The sequence below is a fragment of the Schistocerca cancellata genome, chromosome 7, assembly GCF_023864275.1.
Source record: "Schistocerca cancellata isolate TAMUIC-IGC-003103 chromosome 7, iqSchCanc2.1, whole genome shotgun sequence".
NCBI lineage: Eukaryota > Metazoa > Arthropoda > Insecta > Orthoptera > Acrididae > Schistocerca > Schistocerca cancellata.
The window spans coordinates 176,263,213-176,287,204 of NC_064632.1; the positions used below are offsets into that span (position 1 = coordinate 176,263,213).

At 42.6% G+C, this 23,992-nt stretch overlaps 1 protein-coding gene across 1 annotated transcript in view; it reads right to left on the bottom strand.

Moving 5' to 3' along the window:
• Positions 1–23,992, bottom strand: part of LOC126092474 (SUMO-activating enzyme subunit 1) — a 52,624-nt gene that overhangs the window by 20,201 nt on the left and 8,431 nt on the right. The window contains exon 2 of the mRNA XM_049908089.1: positions 15,272–15,440. Within this exon, the coding sequence (XP_049764046.1) occupies positions 15,272–15,440 (169 nt within the window). The remainder of the gene's footprint in view (positions 1–15,271; positions 15,441–23,992) is intronic.

Sequence of the window (23,992 nt, forward strand, 5' to 3'; positions counted from 1 at the left end):
CACCAGCTGCTGGTCGCGAGCCGTAAGGCCGATCTCCAAAGCTGGGGCGTCTATCGCCCCTTTGGCCAGCCTGTCAACACGTTCGTTCCCCGGGATGCCAACGTGACCTGGCGTCCAAACAAAAACCACCGAACGACCAGAGTGGGTAATGGTGGAAACAGACTCCCGAATAGAGGACACCAGAGGAGAAGAGGGATAGCAGCAGTCGATGGCCTGGAGGCTGCTCAGGGAGTCACTGCAGATGACGACGGACGCACCTGAGCAGGAACGCATATGCTCAAGAGCGCGCAAGATGGCCACCAGCTCTGCAGTAAAAATACTGCAGCCAACCGGCAAGGAGCGTTGCTCAACATGGGCAGCGTGAGCAAAAGCGTAGGCAGTGCGACCATCAACCAGGGAACCATCAGTGTAGACAGGCTCACAGCCCGGAAATGATTCGAGGAGCGCAAGAAAACGGCGACAGAGGGCCACAGGCGGAACCGAGTCCTTAGGTCCCTGTGCCAAATCCAGACGGACGGAAGACCGGGACAAACACCAGGGAGGCGTAGGTGTACGGACCCGGAAGGGAGGCAGAAGAGGGAATGACCCCAGTTCGGACAGCAGGGACTGGACACGGACAGCGACGGAAAGCCCAGACCTAGGTCGCCGTTCGGGCAGATGGAGGACCATGGCAGGGAAAAGCAGGCGACGATTGGGATGGCCTGGCGAGCAATGTACGTGGACAGCCTAGTCGGCGAGCAGACGATGGCGGCGAATCTGCAGCGGGGGAACCCCGGCCTCCACCAGTAGACTATCCACGGGGCTGGTGCGAAAAGCGCCAGTTGCAAGCCGAACCCCACAGTGGTGTATGGGGTCTAACAACTTCAACACTGAGGGGGACGCAGACCCATAGGCCAGGCTCCCATAATCAAGCCGGGACTGCACAAGGGCCCTGTACAACCGCAGCAGTGTGCAGCGATCTGCACCCCAAGACGTGTGGCTAAGGCAGCGGAGGGCGTTGAGGTGCCGCCAGCATTTTTGCTTCAGCTGAGTAACATGAGGAACCCATGTGAGTCGGGCATCAAACACGAGTCCCAAGAAGCTGCAAGTGTCCACCACTTCCAGCAGGTGGCCGTCGAGGTAAAGTTCAGGATGAGGGTGGACCGTCCGACGCCTGCAGAAGTGCATAACTCGAGTCTTGGGTGCAGAGAACTGAAAACCGTGAGTCAGAGCCCATGATGCTGCCTTGCGAACGGCGACTTGCAGCCTGCGTTCGGCGACTCCCAGTCGTGGAGCTAAATGAGATGCAGAAGTCGTCGGCATACAAAGAAGGAGACACCGACGACCCCACTGCTGCAGCCAAACCATTAATGGCCACTAAAAATAAGGAGACGCTCAACACCGAGCCCTGCGGGACCCCATTTTCCTGTATGTAAGAGGAACTAGAGGTGGCACCGACTTGCACCCGGAAAGAGCGGCGCAATAAAAAGCTTTGAAGAAAAGCCGGGAGCCGACCACGAAGACCCCACTCATGCAATGTGGCGAGGATGTGATGCCTCCATGTGGTGTCATACGCCTTCCGCAGATCGAAAAACACAGCAACGAGATGCTGACGTCGGGCAAAGGCCGTACGGACAGCAGATTCCAGCCGCACCAAATTGTCCACTGCAGACCGGCCCCGACGGAAGCCACCCTGGGATGGAGCGAGGAGACCGCGCGACTCAAGGACCCAACACAAACGCCGCCCCACCATACGTTCGAGCAATTTGCACAAAACGTTGGTGAGGGTAATGGGACGATAGCTGTCCACCGCCAGTGGGTCCGCACCGGGCTTCAAGATGGGGACAATAACACTCTCTCGCCATTGCGACGGGAACACGCCTTCGCTCCAAATGCGATTAAATATCGCGAGAATGTGTCTCTGGCAGTCCCTGGAGAGATCCTTCAGCATCTGTGCGTGGATGCAGTCCGGTCCTGGTGCTGTATCAGGGCAATCGGCGAGGGCAGCGAGGAATTCCCTCTCGCTGAAAGGAGCATTGTAAGTTTCAGAACGACGCGTGTGGAACGATAATGGCGTCTGCTCGGCCCGCTCCTTGAGAGAGCGAAAGGCGGGGGGATAAGTTGCAGTCGCAGAGCTCGTAGCGAAGTGCGCAGCAAGGTGTTCAGCAATGGCGGCAGCGTCCGTGCACACAGCGCCGTCCAAAGAGATCCCAGGGACACCCGTAGGGGTCTGGTGTCCATAAATCCGCCGTATCCGGGACCACACGAGCGAGGGGGAAACACGGGAGCCCAAGGAGGAAACATACCGCTCCCAGCACTCCTGCTTACGCCATGCAATAAGACGACGGGCGAAGGCACGGAGCCTCTTAAAGGCGATGAGGGTCTCCAGAGACGGGTGCCGCCTATGACGCTGGAGAGCCCGCCTACAGTCGCGAATAGCCTCAGCAATCTCCGGCGACCACCAGGGGACAGCCTTCCTCCGAGGGAGGCCAGAAGAACGGGGGATGGAAGCCTCGGCCGCTGAAATGATGGACGTGGTTAAAACACGAACCACCTCGTCAATGTCACCCTGTGGGGGAGACTCAATGGTTGCAGCGGAAGTAAAAGCTGGCCAGTCAGCCCTGTGGAGAGCCCAGCGGGGCAAGCGCCCAGAAGAATGACACTGGGGCAGTGACAAATAGACGGGAAAATTGTCACTACCACACAGGTCAGGGTGCACTCTCCAGTGGAGGGATGGGACAAGGCCAGGGCTGCAAATAGAGAGATCGATGGCCGAGAACGAGCCATGGGCCACACTGAAATGCGTGGGAGCACCGGTGTTCAAGAGGCTAAGGTCGAGCTGAGCCAAAACATGCTCCACAGCCCGACCGCGAACATCGGAGACAGTCCCACCCCATAGAGGGTTGTGGGCATTGAAATCGCCCAGCAGCCAAAAAGGTGGCGGCAGTTCGGCTATCAGAGCAGCCAGGACATGCTGTGCGACAGCACCATCAGGTGGAAGGTAAATACTGCAGACGGTGATAGCCTGTGGCGTCCACACCCGAACAGCGACAGCCTCTAAAGCTGTTTGTAGAGGTACAAACTCGCTGTGAAGAGAGTTAAGGACATATATGCAGACGCCACCAGACACCCTTTCATAAGCTGCCCGGTTCTTAAAATAACCCCGATAGCCACGGAGGGCGGGGGTTCGCATTGCTGGAAACCAAGTTTCCTGCAGAGCAATGCAAAGGAAAGGATGACGGCTGATAAGTTGGCGGAGCTCAGCTAGATGGTGGGAGAAACCGCTGCAGTTCCACTGGAGGATGGTATTGGCCATGGATGGGAAAGGCGTGAAGGGACTGGGGAGGCAGATTACGCCTCCGGGGCCCCTGCTGCTACTGAGTCACCACCTGGACAACAGCCATCCATTGCATCCGAGGGACTGGCGAGATCCATGTCCTCAGCGGACGCCAGAATCTCCACCTCTTCGGATGCAGAGGGAGAAGGTTGCGGAGGGACAGGTGCCACCGCAATTTCAGGATGCTTGGGAGCCTTTTTCTTCGACTGCTTTGCGCGCTGTGCCTTAGGTGGGTCTGGCTGGGAGGGCCTCACTGGGTCAGTCTCAGGGACTGAAGACGACCGTGACGCCCTACGACCAGCGACTGGTGGTTGTTTGACAAACTTGCGGGCGTCCGCTTTGGCAGTGGGCAAAGCCTGGGATGGGAGGGCCCCAAGGGACCCCTTCCGGGCGAGAGGAGCCGAAGAAGGCTCACGCTTCTCCGGCTGTGAAGGGGGAACAGATGTCCCCGGTGGTTGGGGTGGTGTTGCTCCTGAAAGAGATGGAGCAGGAGCAACAGGGAGTGAAGTGCCCCCCCGCAACCAAGGGGGCCGGTGAATTCTGGCAGAGCTGAGAGCGAACTCGTGTTGCAGCAGTGGCATAGGTAGACGTCATGGGCACGGGATGGAGCCGCTCATATTTGCGCCTGGCCTCGGTGTAGGTTAGGCGGTCCAGGGTCTTATATTCCATTATCTTCCTTTCCTTCTGGAAGATCCGACAGTCCGGTGAGCAGGGGGAATGGTGTTCTCCACAGTTAACACAGATGGGAGGCGGAGCACATGGAGTATCAGGATGCGAAGGACGTCCGCAATCCCGACACGTGATGCTGGAAGTACAGCAAGATGACATGTGCCCGAACTTCCAGCATTTAAAACACCGCATCGGAGGAGGGATATATGGTTTCACATCACAACGGTAAACCATCACCTTAACCTTTTCGGGTAAGACATCACCCTCAAAGGCCAAGATGAAGGCACCGGTGGCGACCTGATTATCCCTCGGACCCCGATGGACGCGCCGGACGAAGTGAACACCTCGTCGTTCGAGGTTGGCGCGTAATTCATCGTCGGACTGCAGAAGAAGATCCCGGTGGAATATAATACCCTGGACCATGTTCAGACTCTTATGCGGCGTGATGCTAACGGAAATATCCCCCAACTTGTCACAATTGAGCAACCTCCGTGACTGGGCAGAGGATGCCGTTTTGATGAGCACAGAACCAGAGCGCATCTTGGACAAGCCCTCCACCTCCCCGAACTTGTCCTCTAAATGCTCCACAAAAAACTGGGGCTTGGTCGACATGAATGATTCTCCATCAACCCGCGTGCACACGAGGTACCGGGGTGAATATTCTCCACTGCCTTCTTTAGCAAGACGTTCCTCCCATGGAGTAGCTAGGGAGGGAAACGATCTCTGATCCAATTTCTTCCCGTTGACGTTAGACCTCGATCGCTTAGAGACTGCTGGTGGAGGCCCACCAGCGATAGATGATGTACCACGCTTCATTGCGGGTCATCCGCCCTGATGCCACCTACTCCGACCAAGGGCCCTCCCCACGGGCGCCACCCAGCCACAGCAAAGGCCACCTGGCAGGATGGCCATTGCCGGGAGTCCCGATGCCCCAGGGCAATGGGCATCTACTCCTTGGCATACGTGGGGAGTTAACGGCGCAGGCATCAGTAGAGCGATCCCTGTGTTGTCAGGGGGCTACAACCAAGAGGGTACATGGCGGCCCAACCACAACGGACTGGCTACCGTGCTGGATCTTAGGTGCAAAAATGGCCAAGGTCGTCGTCGCAGTTAAAAGAAACACTGCAGAGTGCAGTGTGGTAATCGCCCAAGAGATCGAAAACGAGCGGGACACCATTGCAACGACGTGAAAGACGGCTAAAGGTCTAATTGCACGACGGATACAGTGCACCATGTAAGGCGCCCTTCCCCAATTGGCTCGCTCTTCGGAATAATTTAGAAAGATGGAGGTCAAACCCGAGAGGGGACCATCACATAAGGCCGAAACATGTGAGACTCCTTTTAGTCGCCTCTTACGACAGGCAGGAATACCGCGGGCCTATTCTAACCCCCGAACCCGCAGGGGGGGCTCCAAGTGAACAATTAACCTTCAGTTAGGCTTAGCCTCCAAGTGACTGATTAACATATAGCAACTGGACTCAGTAGATAAGTGAACTTTACTTCCATACCTGGACTTAGTGTCATAAATTCACATTTAAAGTGACTAATTGATTACATTATTTGGACTTTGCAGCCTATTTTTATTATTAATTTGAAGTAATCATTTTATTCTGTTATTTAGACTTTACGGCCCACTTAATTATTGAACTTATTAACAACCATATGCACAGTGACTTAAATAAATGTTTTTGCTTCTACATAACCACTTGGGATACTGTCACTTTTGCATGCTACTGCTGTCACAAGATGAAGCCATGTTTTAGCTTTCTGTATTTGTCTGAATGATTTTATCAAAAGAAAAATTCAATTGGGAAGACTATAAAATTGTGAGGCAGAACTCACCTTCACGGAGAGAAATTTTCATTTCTGCTGATTGACAGTGTATAACGGTAAAAGTGATGGACACTGACCTAGATTTCAGAACTGCTAGCTCCTTCCTCAGACAGGGAAGAGAGATGTGGGATGGGAATATGGGAGAGAGGAAGGACAGGTCAGTCTGGAGGGATCCTCAGAAAAAGGTGGGAAGCACTCTCTACTGACAGAACCGAATGCTTTGTTTCCTGGAAATAATTGCAGGTCAACAGGTCTGCTTCACTGTTTTACTGTCTTTACGATTTGACAGTTTAATTTTCATACACATGGGCAGCTCTTATACAACATTTTTAAAATTTTTATTAATTAATAATATTTCTGGGGTTACTGACTCCCATCAGTTCCATTCAGTCCAAAATTGAACTATGTAAAATTTGGACTCTGTATGATAAGGAGGGCTGAGTGGAGGGTAAAAATCGTAGAGGGAGACCAAGAGATGAATACACTAATTAGATTCAGAAGGATGTAGGTTGCAATAAGGACTGGGAGACAAAGGAGCTTGTACAGGATAGAGTAGCATGGAGAGCTGCATCAAACCAGTCTCTGGACTGAAGACCACAACAACAACAACAACAACAACAACAGGATAAGGGTAATGATGACCCCGAGCCTTCATAATTGGAAAATTTGAAGACACATGTGTCAATGTCACAAAATATCACTTCTGTGTGATAAATACGTTCTCGGTTATTTCATTTTCCTTAATCGAATATGTTCTCTTGTCAGGTCACTGACCCTGAGGCAACAACCGTGTCATCCCTTTCGACAACATGTCACAACAATATATTCTGCCATTGCTGTGTATCACTTATGAGGGTGGGTAGTGACCACAGCACATACAGTGTTTTTGTCTAAAGTTTGTTTATGGAAGACAATATATTTATTCGGGTGTTACTCATGTGAAATAATCGAAAATACATTGACATTTGTCTATAAAATGTCAATGGTTCCCGTTTAATTTTTGTGGGTTGTGTAAATTAACTGTACATCTAAGTGCCACACTAACTGTGCAGAACCGAGCGAGGTGGCACAGTGGTTAGACACTGGACTCATATTCGGGAGGACGACGGTTCAATCCCGCGTCCGGCCATCATGATTTAGGTTTTCCGTGATTTCCCTAAATCACTCCAGGCAAATGCCGGGATGGTTCCTCTGAAAGGGCACGGCCGACTTCCTTCCCTACTCCGATGAGACCAATGACCACGCTGTCTGGTCTCCTTCCCCAAAACAACCAACCAACCAACTGTGCAGAAAGCCAATATTTATTGGGGAACAATCACAAATTGCTACACAGGGGCTGAAAAACTGAAAGCTAAAATCAGAATCTTTCTATCAGTAAGGGAGGTAACTACAAAAATATTTCATAAGATCGTTGCAAGTTGATAACTATTGAAGAAGATAGCCATCAACAGTTGAAAGTAGGGCCAAGTTCAATTCTGTCACCAGTTATCTGAGAAAAAACTGCTTCTACGTGAGATGAAGTGGGAGCAAATACAAGCAAATACAAAATTTGACAACTCATTAAGATATATCTGTAACTACTTACAAAATAAATTTTATATGCAAATCTGTTTGAAAGTAAAGGAAAAGAAAAATTAACTACACATTCAGTTCTGGTAATTAAATTATAGGCACATGTCAGTCATTTAACTTACTAAAGAAAAGAGAAGGCAATGCAAAAGATGCCTGAGGAACTATCGTTGACTGTGACAGTTTATACACCGGCGCAGAATTTCCCGGCCCTTTAGAAAACGAAACTCATTAAAAAACAAATAAATAAATATATAAAAAAACATGTTTTGGAAAGATCTGATACGCAGCAGCATGTACGCTGCATCATTTTCGTATTACGATAGTATAAATTCAAATTCCACCAAACACCGCATGTTACTTTCCAAAGCATTGAAATCGAGATTGGAAGCGCTTTTGTAAGCCAATCACAGCTTTTATGTGGTCTCGCCAGCCGATGACAGAGGATATTCAGAGCATTGGACACGTGAAGTAGTCAGCCAATAGCAATGTCACTGTTTAGTAGTGTGTACACACAAATAGGAAAATGGTCATTTTTATAACACAACAGAATATAATTCACGCAGTACCAATATCAAATGCCTATTCGGCCTACTACAAGCAAAAAGCTTTATCTTTCTAAATAGTTTCACACTTCATTCATACGCTCCAGCTTCTCAAACATGAGATCAAAAAGTAGTAGTAGTAACTTTTTATATAAATTCGGAATCATCATATTCTGCCATAGTTTGTGTAATGGCCCCGTTTCTTTTCCTTCCTCTTCTAAAAAAACAATCTTGTCTTCACTAATTCTGTAACTATTTCTACCAGTGTCAAAACTTATTCTCTGGTTAATTCACTCCCCCTGCCACAATCACTGGTTTAATTATTCCGCGTCTATTCTTTGGTTAGGCATTATTACATGTTCGTACAACCTATTTTCTATGCTACTCCCAGAATATAACTTAGGCGGCTGCTACCGGGGACTGTACAACTGGCCCTTACTAGTGTAATGGTCTAGCCAAAAATTTTCTGTCAAAATTTCATTTTCTTGCATACACCGAGAAGATAATACGTCCTGTTAGTCGTTTATTTCCACTCTGGTAGTCTGAATCTATGGATTTTGCTGGTAATTATAACAATGCTGATCATTCGCAAACCCAATCAACCACATAATCAGACAGCGATTGGCATTCACTCGTCCGGCTTTATTCTGCTCAGCTTGTGTAGCCCTGTCCGCATCTGTCTGACAGAAAGTTTATTTCTAGATGTGATGGGGATTCCCCTGGCAGAGACATGACATACACTATGCATGCATTCAAAAATCAACTTACGATTCATAAAGAAATAAACTTAGAATATGTCCAAAAACCAACAGGGATGCGTTCCAAAATCATGTGAATAATTGATAGACCAAAGTGCGCTGGATACTAGGTGCTTTGTGATACAAGGTTTTTTTTCCTCAAGAAAATGTATTTGGCGACCCCCCTGAAATTGCCACCCAGGGCAGACACCCCGGTTTGCCCCTAGTGAATCTGGCAGCTCGTTAACACCAATAAAATTTTTCTGGGTAGCATCTACCTGCTACTGCTTACACAGCTAACAGCCACAGTTCTGTAGACAGAAGTGGGAGAAAGTACTACACATGTGCTGGTCAACTGTGCATGTGCATGAGCCTGCTCACAGCTGCTCAAACGAATCTAATGTAAGCAATTGTGATGTCACGCTCATCGCAGGCAGTTTGTTGTTATGAAGCATTGCCTAGTCTTCGTAAAGCCTTTGACACATTTTGCCGGTGGCAGACGCTTGTATAAGCATTGTGTTTGTTTGTTGTATAGGGCGCATTTCCTTTGCAACTTAAGTTTTATTTTCGTTTCTTTTCTCTCGTTCATGTTTTATTGCAGCAGTATTATTCTGCAGTAGCCAGATACAGTAATATCCTTTGTTAGAGTATTGTTTCTTATCAGTCAAAATTACAAAAATTTAACTGAAAACTAAATTTTAAAAAATTCCTGAGTTTTTCCTGGTTTCCTCCCGGATGAAAAAATTCCTGGGTTTATCCCGGGACTCAGGGTTGTCCCGGGTCGTATACACCTTGAAGAACAGATAAGCTTTGGAAACACAGGTCTGACAACATCAATCTCGAATGTTTCAGTTCTAGAATATACTGCAATCTCTCTTGCTGGAGCACTGTCTCGTATACCAATTTTCTGTGTTTTGGAGGTTATTGTATGAGGTGGATGATGCAAGTTATTTATTGTATGAAAATATCTATGTCCCCTGATAGATTTGTACTAGTAACAAAAGAAGAGAATGCAATCCGTGCTATTTGTATTTCCCATATCACTGCATGCTGAAGCATGGTTCTGTGACCTTTCTGGAGTCGAAGCACCGTGTCTGGATATCATTTATGGCACCCATTCTCTTATCGTGGCTGTGTTTGATCCTAATAAGAATTTTGAATAAAAAATGAAAACGGGCAAAGAATTGAACTGAGAAGCAGAAGTTAAAGAGGTTCAAGCAAAAATCAGCCTTCTCATAAAATGAGATGCCCTTCAGACAATGGTCCATTACAGCCGACTTCTCATGCTGGGCCTGGCTTATATGTCGAGGGTGTTCAATAAAGCATTCTCACATGGTGTGACATGTCTGCCCAATATGACTTCTCCCATACTGGCACACGACCTTATGTACATCAAGTTTTCTATGGCAGAGATGGTCTTGTATTGAATGTAACAGATTCATTATTTTGTCAGTAAATGAAACACATACTTTGGAGATTCTTTAAACTCTTGAAGACATGCTGCTTAAGGGTGGCAAGAAGGACCTCGCAGAGGATGCCTCCACATCTTTGTTTGTATCCCTACACTGAACTTGCTTTGATCGGAATGAATTACATTTGTTTATAAGAGTAACCATCCTTTTAGAACCACATTCTGAGATGTTTCAGCTCACCTGTTGGGATGTGAGATCATATGTGCTCCATGTAGCAGAGACGGTAAGACATTAGCACAATGTGCAGGGTGACAACAGCTGCAACGATATTTCTGCATCAGCACATGGAACAACAACTGGCATTATTGCAATAGCTAGTGGTATGACAGGCTGCAGCATCCTCTCCTCCACCAATGTCACTCAACGGTTCTGACAAGTCCATGTAATCAAGAGAAAAGAATTTATGCCTCCATATACTCAAGGAAGAGGTTAATTGTGTGGCTGATCCCACCTCTAAGCACATGTTATTGTCATCTTCCAGTAAGTTATACAATTCAGTGCAAAAATTATGACCATTCTCTGATCTTGGTAACATAGGTTTCAAGGATATTTCTGATTGGCAAACTCAGATTGTGGCACCTCATATGCATTTTAGTCATTGTCCTAAGAAGGTCAGTCAAACATACACATGCCGGGTCACCGATGACCTCCGAGGTCTTAACCAACAGTGAAATTTTGTGTGCTAGCCCAGTATTGTGTTATACTCAGCTTCATTAACTAGAGATGATGACATTCATCTCATTCCCAGCTAAGAAGTTCAGTCTAAAGCTCTTACCATATCAGACGCAATACTCCACGATGTTGCTCATACAGAGCAATCACTTGAAGTAGCCGCATTGAAACAACAAGTGTTCGATGACAAAGCAAAGTAGGCAAACTTTCTAACCAATCATGAATGGCAGTAGCTTATCATCCAACAGTACCAACAACCTACAAACTAGATAGCAGTTTGCAAAAGATTGCCCTATAGTGAACAGATTGGTAGTATAGCTAATGATAAGCAATCCACATACATCGGTAGCTGCCCAAAGCTCAGAACAGAGCTGTCAGCATTGAACCTACTTAGTACATGTAGCTCCAACAACAGACCACTCCTCCACTGCACCATCGTATCTAACCCTGACTAGTGGTAGTAAACATTGCCCCAAAAATGATGCAAATCGTGCTCCAAGTGTAAGAGGTCACATGCACCATAATGCAAAAAGATAAATTTGCAACAAGAAGGGACATCTGGCATTTCTGTGTCCAGATTGATCAGATGTCAGTCTGTTATAGAATTTTCAAGCATTTTTTCTGCTAACATGTTATGACATTTCTGGAGAGCGAAAACCTCGAAACTCAACTATCATGTGAAACTCAGCTCACTCCATTTGTCCAAGAGACCCAGAAAGCGTTAGCTACAGGTGCCCAGGTACGTGCTGTGTTGCTCGACTTCCAGAAGGCACTCCATACCATTTTACACTGCTGCCTAACAAACAATATGTAAGTGTACAGAATATCAAGCCAACTTTGTGATTGGGTTGAACAGTTTCTAGCAAATATAACACAGCATGTCATTATGAACGGAAAGAAGTCTTCATATGTAAAAGTAACTTAGGGTGTACCCAGGGTAAACTTATACGACAATTACATTTGACAATATATAGATAAAAGATCCAAGTAGGTAACGTCAGAAGTTTCATGAAACTTTTCACAGACGATTCTCTTGTATTCAGAGAAGTCACAACACTAGAAAATCGCAGTTAAGCGTAGAAGACTTGCACTGAGCCGACACTTTGTGTGTGGAGTGGCAATTGTCCCTGAATGTAAATAAATGTAATGGATTGTGAATATATAGCAAAAAGGCTGTATTGTACAATTACAAAATTCGAGAACAATCAACGTACGAAGTTGCTTCCACAAAATATCTAGTTCACGTATGTAACAATTTGAAAGGGAACAGCCAGATAAAATTAATCACAGTTAAGGCAGAGGCCCGACTAAGATTCATTGGAAGAATCATCAGGAAATGTAATCCATCAACAAAGGAAGTAGCTTATAAAACACTTGTTCAGCCAATACCTGAATTTTGCTTGTCAGTATGGTATCTGTATCAGATAGGTCAGAGAGAGGAAACAGAGAAGATACAAAGGAGAGCAACACATTTCGTTACAGGCCCAGTCAGTAAGCATGAATGAGACACCGAGATGCTCAGCTCCAGCGGCATTCTGGCCCTAGCTGCCAGAATTGGCAGTTGTGTGCGAGAGATGTGTTTACTTGTGTGTATGAATGGCGTGTGTTTCTCTTTTGCTGATGAAAGCCTCTGTCTTTCAATTGTGACTCCCTGCAACTTAACATTTCTTCTTTATGGTAAGTGTAAGCAGCAATCTATCTTTTCCTACACTGTTGATATTCCTACCTGGAGTTTTCATTGTTTAATGAATTAAGTACATTTTCAGTGTATGTGTAGATAGCCTTCTCAATCAGAAAACTTTAAAAATCTGAACGGAGACTTGGACAATATACTATTTGTCGTCAGATGGTTAAGAAACTGACTGTATATTGCCTTTTCTAAAATTTCTGAGAATGCTGGCAAAAGTGAAATTGGACAGAAATTTGATGGTATTTCTTGATCTCCTTTCTTTAAAAAAGGCTTAAATTCAGCATATTTCAACCATTCAAAGGTTCCACTCATAAACAAATCGTTACACAGAGAGCTTAATATGTTACTAAACCCAGAAGCACACTCTTTAATTAACTTTGTTCATATTTTATAATAAGCACTACCATGTTCTGATTTTAACAATTTTATGGTGGACATTACTTCTGCTTGGGTAGTGAGGTCATATTCATGTTAGTGAAGTTATGTGTACTGTTTCAACTGACAACCCCATCTTTTCTGAACAGTTATGAAAAGTTAAGTTTTGTAACACTGCCCACATCTGTAACCAATGTATCATTTGCTTCTAATGCTATTTGCCCCTCTTCATTTCTGGTTCTTTGAATAAGCATTAATATGTTGGTATTAAAGGAAGAATTTTTCTTGGTCAGCACATAAGATTTGACAAGGGTACAGCTTCCTTTCAGCCTCTAGCACTGAAGTCCACTGAGAAGAACAAGAGTATGGTTATTCAAAAACTGATTAACAGGTACAAATCTTAATTTACTAAATAAGTGATCTCAGCAACTATATTAAGTATCTTTTATTGATCAACTAAACACACACACTTCACGTACTTCTCGCTATTAGGACATGGCATTTCCTGTGGCTAAGCCCTGCAATCTATATAGCTGTTTGATTTGCTGAGTTTATTTGCCCTACGTTGTTTTCCCTATTGTGTCTGGATTTCTCTCTCGGTTATTGTTGTTATTTGGACTGTTCTCATATCACCTTGTCTGTTCTCACAGTTCTTTGAACTACAGGAGGTGAACCCCAGTTTTCTCACACTTTTGTAGAAGGTAAAAGATTGTGAACTTTGTGGCAACTCTGTAGTATTTTTGTGCATCATACACTTGTACAATGTTTTGTGTGCATCTGTAGAGATATGAAAATTAGATGTACTTTTTGTTCCATGTATCTATAGCGAGAAGATGCTCCAGGATGTAGAAGAGGCCATGAAACGAGAATACACAGTACGTATTTACCTAAAGGGGATATGTTGATGTTACTTTCACACGAAAAGTCATAAAAATGTGGTATAAATAAAGAATCTTAAACGTGTTTTCACTTAAGAGATAATAATAAAGCTTGCCACAAAACATGTACATCTACAGTACAATGAGGTGGATATGAAAATTCTTAGGCTATTGCAGCCACACATCATCAGACAGAAAATCACCTTACAACACCTCTTTACACTGATCACATTACTGCATGGAAGATATGTGAAAGTGAGGCTATATGTAACACACTCGTTACCTGATATTATTAATAATGTAGACATCAAATAGTTCATCAATAAATGTGTTGTGACTTTAAATCTTTGTGAAGATTATTCTTATTTCTAGTATTGATTGTATGATATTTATGATAAATTTCATTAAGGAATAAATATATTGGGAAGCAATACTTAGTATTCCCAGTTCCCTGAATAGACCTCTGCAGTATGTTGTTGAGTTCACACCACAAATAATTCACATTACACACTACTGGAATCAGGAAACTAAATTTAATTATTAAAGCAAATACTTTTGAGCTTATACACTATCAAGTTTATTAAATTTAATTAGAAGTTCATCTGTGGAAAAGCGAAAACTATCCAAAAGAAACTATTTAAGTTTAGTTTTTTACATTTGCTTTGCTGTTCATCACATATTTTATATTACTTGGCAAATAAACAAAAGTCCATTACAATATACCCATCTGAGAAACAAAATTTAGTGAAGACTAATGATGATTCTTTTTTCATCTAGTATTGTTTTTGAGGTGGGTCTAGTTCAATCAACTCAGCAACTGCAACATTACCACTTCAATGAAAACTGTACAGTCACTGCTACAAATGTCCAGCAAGGAGAGTCATTAAGGTCATTGTTGACACAACTTATGTGACATCTGATAAGAAATTTAGGACAGAATGAGCAAAAGTACTGTTAAAAATATGACTTCAAATTATTACTTCCAGTGACTCAGAAAGAAAATAAAAGTTATTGTGATCTCTCTTACCCCGGGAGTCAATATTGCAATAAAAAGTCCATGGTGGAATGCAACATGGGATGATTTAAAGGTAACAACTCACCTTATGGCTGAGGCATTGATTAGCCGAAAGGCATATAAACAAGACAGAAAAATGTTGCTAAGCTTTCAGAGCAGTCCTGCTTCCATGCTAACAGAAAAGAAAAAACAAACACACTTAATCCTAAGAGTGACACAGCCATCCCTACTGATCATTCCTATACCGGAACTAGTGTAGCACTATCTCTTGTGTACACTCTTACCATTTTCTCTCTTCTGTATACATACAACATGACATAAAAAGGCATGTAGTCTGTCATAATAATTAGAGAACTCGTGACAAGCACACAATCTATATCTCAAAAGATTACAGTAAGGCTGGAAATTAACACCCTAGGAACATAGATAACCAAATCATCAAGAAAAAACCCAAACAAACGCAAAAATGTGTTCTGACAAGATTAAGAAGATAGACTTACGTTCTTCCCGACAGCATCTCTGGGTGCCAAAAATTGTGCCCACTCATCTTCTGCGAGATTGCCATTGTCCAGCAATGTAATGGAGCGAACACCTGCTAGAACCACGTTTTTGCACACTTCTGCACCAAATCCCCTCAGACCAATCAGCAGTACCTTCGCATTTCTTAACCTGTAAAGTTAAATGCTATTAAAAATTAATGGCACTAGAGATAAGACCACAGAAACATATACTACATAAAATTTAATGAAAATTTTTGAAAACATCCAACAATCTAATAATCATTGGTCGAATGCTGCACGCATGTTGGGGGTGAGGGTGGGAGAGAGTGTGTGGGTAAGGAAAAACAATTTATCAGTATGGCAACACATTAGCCATTTTCCGGTTCTCAATTGACTTGTTTCCAGCCCAGAATTTCTCTGTGGTAGAACTGGGCATGAAGAGTAACTTTCATCTGTGCCCGAAAATGCTGTTTCTGCCGGTCAGACATTTTATTTTTATTGCTAGATTATCAGAGTCTTATATAGTTCACATCTTTGTGTGCCACACATGGATTCACAACAGGGCAGTACTGATTTATTAACTGGATTGTTGACAAAAATTTCTACTGGTAGATACATTTACTTGGATGCTATAGTTATTGTTCCCAACTGCTTGAACCAATGCCTACAAGATATAAATTTTTGAACTGTACACATAATTCTAAAATATTTCATATACAGACAATGTCTGAAAATATCCACTATAAATTAGTGGTTAGTGGCCAACGTTCAAAATCGTTGTTATAATACTTAAATGAACAAGCAAGTTTTTCCTGTTAATATTTCCCAATAATACACACTCAAGAACTTAGGATTTACTATCTTGCTTATTATATTAACTGACGATAGACAGTAAAAAACAGGATAATCTATTTTATTATAGAAAACGACAACTATTATGATACTACTTTGTCTTCACTGTGCTCGCTTTTATTATTATTATTTTTTGTCTGTTTACTACTGGTTTTCAAAGTTCTATGCCTTCATCTTTAGACACTTTTACTCAATAATTGATGACACGCATGTACACCCTGTTAATGTAATTCAGTGATGCGGTTAATACACAATAAGCCAGTAGGCTAGCTAGTTGTGTATTAACTACACTACTGTGATTACAGCAACCAAATGGCCTTTACAAACGTCTGCTTGTGTCTGTGTATGTGCAGTTGGATATGGGTGTGTGTGCGAGTGTAACCTGTCCTTTTTTCCCCCCTAAGGTTAGTCTTTCCACTCCCGGGATTGGAATAACTCCTTACCCTCTCCCTTAAAACCCACATCCTTTCATCTTTCCCTCTCCTTCCCTCATTCCTGACGAAGCAACCGTGGGTTGCGAAAGCTTGAATTCTGTGTGTATGCTTGTGTGTCTATCGACCTGCCAGCACTTTTGTTTGGTAAGTCACATCATCCTTGCTTTTATATATTGTTCCTGGCACATAGGCAGTTTCTTGATCCCATTTTTGCAAAGTGAATGTAGCTGTGACAGCAGCCTGTTGCACACAAACACTTTGAGAGTGCCATTTTTTCTGCTTTTTTTCAATTCTAGGGTGTAATGGTGCACCCATGTTTCACTGTAAGTCACAATCTGGTGAAAAAAAATTTCCCCTTCAGTTTGGTAGCATGTCAGTAGCCATTTGCACACCTCTAGACAATAAAATTTTTGCTCTGTAGTGAGAAGACAAGGCAGCCACCTTGGAGACATTATCCAACATCTGAGGTTTTCAGTAATGATCATCTGAGCACTACCTCTGCAGCAATCTCAGCAACTGCTGTTCACAAATTGTCTCTGATAAGCTGTCTAACAATGCTCCTCAGTCATGCTAGTCTTCAGGTGACGTCAGTGAGCTGCATTCTCAATTGTTTCTCGTCCTCGTAAAAACTACTTTTACCAAGCACAAACTTGAGAGTCTTTCTCAGGATGTCGTCTCCGAACTGTGCCACAAGTATTTTCATAATTTCGGATGCTTTTACACCATGTACTGTGAAAAACTTGGTTATGTGCAATGGGCAACACATGATTGTGCCTTTCCTCTGATACAACATTCGTGTTTGTGGTATACACCACTTCTAACAAACACCGAACAACACGCTCCAGTACGCGGCCGCCAAATACATCGCTGGCCGCACTTCTCTGGGCAGCCCGCTGCTTCCATCGCTGGCCGTCTTCACACGCACGCTCCCTTACATGGCCGAGAAGTACATCGCTGGCCGCACTTCTCCGGGCGACTCGCAGCTACCATCGCTGGCCACCTTCCCGCGCAAGCGTTTGTCAGCACACAGCAATTGGCTACGCCAGGAAACATTGCGATTGGTTTTCCCTGGAAAACAGCGACCCCAGCCGACTACTCCATTAACTAGCAAGACTTATATAAACCCGGCCGCCGCCGCAAACGAGTTCTTATCGGGAAGTGCAGTACGCCGTGTTCCAGCTGCTTGTGGATGACTCGCCGCACCCCTCAAGGTTACCTGGCTGCTGAGTGTGAGCCTGGGTAGACGCTTGGCTAACATAATTGTTAAAAAAAGATTTGTGATTTAATAAACCAGACGGAAGAGGTTATTGTGTTATTCCTGGTTATAACAGTGTTGATAAGTGTGATGCTCGTTGTATAGTGATTGTGTAACTGAACAACAGTTGGTACCATCAGAACTGAAGAGATAAAGTCCCTGCTTTGACAATGAGACTGTCTATGGGACTAGTTCAGAAGATGCCAATGGTCAGTCTTACTAAACAGTGATGTATTGGGTTCAATAATTTCAAAGCCCACGGTCCTACTGTGCCATAAACCTGGCAACTGTAGTCTTGTCGAGATGACACCAAGACCTGGTAAATATGGATTATAGCAGCATCACCCATGCCCCAGAGGTATGGACAATAAAGCAAAGCGGGTTAAGTTTCCGCACACAACTAGTTTTAGAATGGCAAATATGGGAAGCCGTCTCACTTTTTATCAAAGACAAGTCCCAAAAAACACAACCGCACAACAAGGTCCAAGAGCTGGGTATGTGAGTAGAGTTCTGAGTTGGGACAAACTGTGGTAAAATGAGAGGAATGCAAGACCCCCTATTGTCTTCAAGGCAGAAAATTGGAAGCCATGGGATAGTATGCACACAGAGATCTTTCTGATGGTTCCTTGGAGCTGGTGTTCAGCTGAGGCTAGAGATTGACGGCTGTACCAAAAGCAGAAGTCACAGTCCTATAGCTCTGGAGTGATCACTGATGCTACAGAGGTCACTAGCCTACCCCTAATAAAGAAAAGTGTAATACTTAGCATGGAGCCCTAAGAACGCTGCACTTGTTTCCATGTGGAACTGAATGATGCACCAACTCTAACGCAAAACAACCCGATGGATAAAAACTGACAAACCAAAACCAGCAAAAACCCGGAGGTAACTTCAAAATCTCCAGTCATGGAAGGAACATAAAATACGATGGTGTCATGTAGTGTAGTATGCCTTATGTGCTGCCCCCCCCACCCCCTCCCAGCCAATAACTTGAGAAATCAGCATAATCATTTACCTACCATCCTACTGAACAGTTTTCAAAGCACACTGATGAGACTAATTGATTGGTAGCTGTCAATGGACCTTGGGATTGGGATTATGACATTATTCCTCTACTGCTAAGGGAAAACACCTTCTAGCCAAATACAGTGGAAGACCCCGAGTAGATGGAATCTGTGAATCACATTCAGATGTTGGATCATTTGATTATGATTCAAATTTCAAATCAGAGGCTGTGGCCACATCATGAGCCAAGTTGAGAGCCTGAAGCAGTTCTCAGTCAGTGATAGATTCATAACATTAATCAGGGATATGGAGAGTAAAGTATAGGGATATGTCTTCAACTTGTCTTGTATGCATTCAAAAGGTAGTTGGGTAAGAAGACACCCCACATGCTCTATACATCAAAACAATGGAAGCCTTTTATAAACTAAGTATATATAGAGATCTATTTACAGAATATAAGGACTATACAAATATGTTTAAGTATCTCACACAAAATATACTTTTGAAAATAATGATATGTGCAAGTGTTTGCTAGCACTGCTGGCTCAACCGAAGTTTGTGTTACCACACATCTGCTTTGACCAGAGAGATAAATGTGTTGTCTCATGTCATTGTGATATGGCTTACTTGAAATAGATTGTGTCTGCAGAGGGCATGTTGGAGTATTTTGTGATGTGATCTAGTGGAGGCAGCTTGTTTCAACGTTGTTTGTGAATGCTGTTAGTGATTCATTGGACTTCTTGATTGCTATTTCGAGAATACTACTGGAAGATTTCGTAGTGGTCTGTTAATGGGTTATTTTGATGTTGCCAGTTTTTGGCAATAGCGTCATTTTCAGGTATGGAATTATTAGTGACGTGTGATGTTTATGGTTGGAGATTTAATTTTAAGTTTTGTTTTGAGCTAGTTATGGATTTGACAAAGTTCATGACTAGATTTTTGCTTGCCACAATTGGGGATGATATGTAGATCACAATTAAATTCCTACGGTTATTCAGTTTAACAAGAGTATGTGAAGTGTCATCAAATTACTTTCCGTTAGGAAAGTTAAGGTGTTCAGCAACTGTGATGTGACTTTCAAAATGATGGAGAGCAGCAATCAGTCGATGTTTCCTTTCTAGCTGTATTAAATCAGACCCTGATTTCACGTACTAGCCATCTTGAATGAACTGTAACGGGAGCCGAGCATATAAAAACTCTCAAATACTACACTGATAATGGCTAATCACTAGTCGAAATCAGGGTCTGCTTTAATAAAGCTACAAACGAAATGACAACTGATTGCTGCTCTCTATCATTTTGAAAGGATATGTGAAGTGTTACATTTGTGGAGACAGTATGAGACTGACTGAAGCTCCTGCATCTCAGAACAAGTGGCACTGTCAATGAGAAAACGAATGAACTTTTATTCATTAGGGTTTCTTATTTGAGAAGTCTTGACTGGCTATTTGAGACAGTGGCTTTATGAAATATTATTTTTACTTTTGCTAGACTGCTAGATTTGTGTGTTAAATGACTTTGGTTGAGAGTTATGGGTGTTCATGTGTATAACGGTGCATTTCTTGTATATCGAAATTAGTGTTAGTGCACTTTAAAAAAAAAATTGTGTTGTGTTGTTAATAGTTATGTTGGATTGTGATTTGTAGGTATTGTGTAGTTTGTTTTACCTACATGGTGAGGTTAGGTTTTCGATATTAGTTACACGGGTGAATTTTCGTTTTATGGTGCAGTGAACTTTGTTTTGGCTGGGCTATATAGGTGAAGTGAAATGAAAGATACTAGTTTGTTGAACTGTGCGTGGTTTTGGTTTTCGGTATTGTGGATTTCGTTTTAGCTATATCGTTCAAGTGCAATTTTTGAAAGCAGTTTTCATCCAGTTTCTTTTCTTTTTTAATAAAAAAATGTGGATTTAATGAGAGCTTCATATTTCATTTGCTTGACTTTTGAATTAATATTTGTACTGATATGTATTCATTATTAGGACTGCTGTATATCTAGTTTGTTCTTGACCAAAACCCCATATTTCCTGCAGTTGTCCTGTTAGTTCCATGTTATTTCTGTGAATAAATGTTTTTTTTTATGTGTGTCTAGTTGCACATAATGAGTGAAGACATGGTCACCACATAATATAAATTTGAAATAGCATTGTCCACAATCTTAATGACATCACAGGTCAAAGCTGATGTGTGGTACCACAATCTTCGGGTTTGCTGCACTATTTTCAGGCACATTTTTCTACATCTATATCCACACTCTTCCAACCACTGTGAAGTGCATGGCAAAGGATACATTCCACTGTAACAGCTGTTATGGCTTCTTCCCATTACATTCACGTATGGAGCATGGGATGAATGAATGTTTAATGCTTCTGTGCATGCTGTGATTAATCTGATATCGTCCTCACTATCTCTGTGGGAGTGATATGTAAAGGGTTCTAAAATATTTTTAGGGGCATAATTTACATCTACATCTATACTCTGCAAAGCACTGTGAGATGCATGGCAGAGGGTATGTCCCATTGTACCAGTTATTAGTGTTTCTTGCTGTTCCATTCACATATTGAGTATGGGAAGAATGAGTGTTTGAATGCCTCTGTGCATGCAGTTAATTATTCTAATCTTATCCTGAGTATCCCTATGTAAGCGATATGTAGGGGGTTGTAGTGTATTGCTAGAGTCATCATTTAAAGCCGGTTCTTGAAACTTTGTTGATACACATTCTCGGGTTAGTTTACATCTATCTTCATTAGTCTTCAGGTGTAGTTCCTTCAGTATATCTGTGACACTCTCCTGTGGATTAAACAAACCCACAACCATTTGTGCTGCCCTTCCCTGTATATGTTCTATATCCTTCTTTAGTCCTACCTGGTATGGGTCCCAAACACTTGAGCAATCTTCTAGAACCGCACGAGTGATTTGTACCCAATCCCTTTTGCAGACCGATCGCACTTACCAAGCATTCTACCAATGAACCACAGTCTACCACCTGCTTTATGCACGACTGAACCTATGTGATTATTCTGTTTCATATCTCTAGAAAGTGTTATACCCAGGTATTTGTATGAATTGGCTGGTTCCAACAGTGGTTCATTGATATTATAGTCATAGGATACTACGTTTTTTTCTTTTGTTTTGTGACATGCACAATTTTACATTTCTGAACCTCTAGAGCAAGTTGTCAATCTTTGCACCACTTTGAAATATTACCAAGACCTGACTGAATATTTATACAGCATCTTTCACATAGTACTTCATTATAGGTAACGGCGTCATCTGCAAAAAAGTCTGAAGTTACTATTAATATTGTCTGCAAGGTCATTAACATACAACATGAACAGCAAGAGTCCCAACACACTTCCCTGGGGCACACCCAAAGTTACATCTACATCTGATGACTCTCCACCCAAGATAATAAGCTGCATCCTTCCTAACGAAAAGTCCTGAATCCAGTCACAAATTTCACTTGATACTCCATATGATTGTACTTTTGACAGTAAGCATAGGTTCCTGAAACTTCATAAGCAGGCTATCTCAGGACAGGTTATGCATGAGAGTCTGCCAGTTCAGCTCTTTCAACACCCATGTGATACTTCCCAGTGGGTCACACAAACTAATGACCTTTCATGCAGCTCTTGGTTCATGTTATGTATTGGACCCCCATGAAATCTTGGTTGTGGTGAAAGACTGATTTGTAGTGCAGCCCTAGGTATAGGTTGGGCTGGAAGGTGACAATTTGGTTATGTGATAGCAACTTGGTTCACACAAGCAATTTTCACAATATCCAGGTCCTCAAAACAAACAAAACATTTTATACTACAAGAACACTAGCTGTATTTAAACAAAAATAAGTGTGTATGAGATGGTGTCATTTAGCAATACAAAATAAAATTATCTACAAATCTGATGGCATGTTTACATATTAACAACTTTGGTCATTCCATACCAACTGTGCCTCTGAGTGATTTTTTTCAATTATTAATAAACTGTATGGTGTTCTGATACAACAACTGTTAAAAGTATGACTTACACTGCCCTAAAAGAAAATCTGCCTTGTATATAACATTTCTGCACTTTTTATTATGAGCTTACTGGTAGGTTTTATGAGACGATAAATGTTATTTGTCATACTTAAGTTGAAGACCATGCTGTTGTCATGAAACACCATTGCTTACCTTGTACTTTTGGAGGGAAACTGTATGACACCTTTCAAATTCAAGCATATATTACAATTCAAGGTAAGATGGAAAAAAAAAAGTATTTTAAAAACATTTTTGTAGCCTATAACACCGTTACACAAAAATTTTAATTATTATGTTATGAAATATTTGGATACAAAGCCTGTAGTGAAAGTGAGGTTATAAGGTTGCTCGTTGAGGACATAACATACTTTAATTAATATTTCAGTTACTTCTTTATATAATGGGTGTTACAATAATCACATGAACCCAGCTACAAAATGTTATACTCGGCTGCTATAACCTAGTTCCGTAATAAATAGTTTTTAACTCTCCTTTAAGTAGTTGGGGCTGCAATGAGCCCAGGGTCTATCAAATATTTGTTTCCTCTACCTTGATTTAATATGTTTGAACATGTTTCTTTCTGGAAATGGCTCCTATAAACAATCGCATAAAAAAATATAGGTAGAGGCTGAAAGAAGACACAGAAAAATATCAGGCACAACTTGAAAAGGAACATCAGAGGGGTAAACTGTGGGGACACAAATTAAAAGAAAATATTAGGAAGAATCCATGTCTAGCAGCAGAAAATCATTAAAAAAAAAAAATTAGAGAAAGGGTACAGAGATGAAAATTAAAACCGGTCATCTTGAATTCCCAATAGGAACTTTCAAATGCCCTCAGTAATTTAGCAAAGCAGTCAACAGGATGAAATAATTACTACCACACAGTCCAAACAAAAAACTCGCTAGATTAAAAAATTAAGAGTTGATGTAATTGGTCCAGATATTTTTACATGAAAATGTACCCAGAAGATCACCATCCATTTGTTTATTGAAGGACCACAGATCGTGTATTGAAGAATTTTATTGCTGTGATGATGTTAGCTGTCAAGCCCCAGGTATTAAAGATGTTGTAACAATTAGGAAACAGGGTGAGACAAAAAAGAAATTACAAAAAATTCACATGGTTATTACAGTAGGAGAAGCATTTGAAGAATTTAA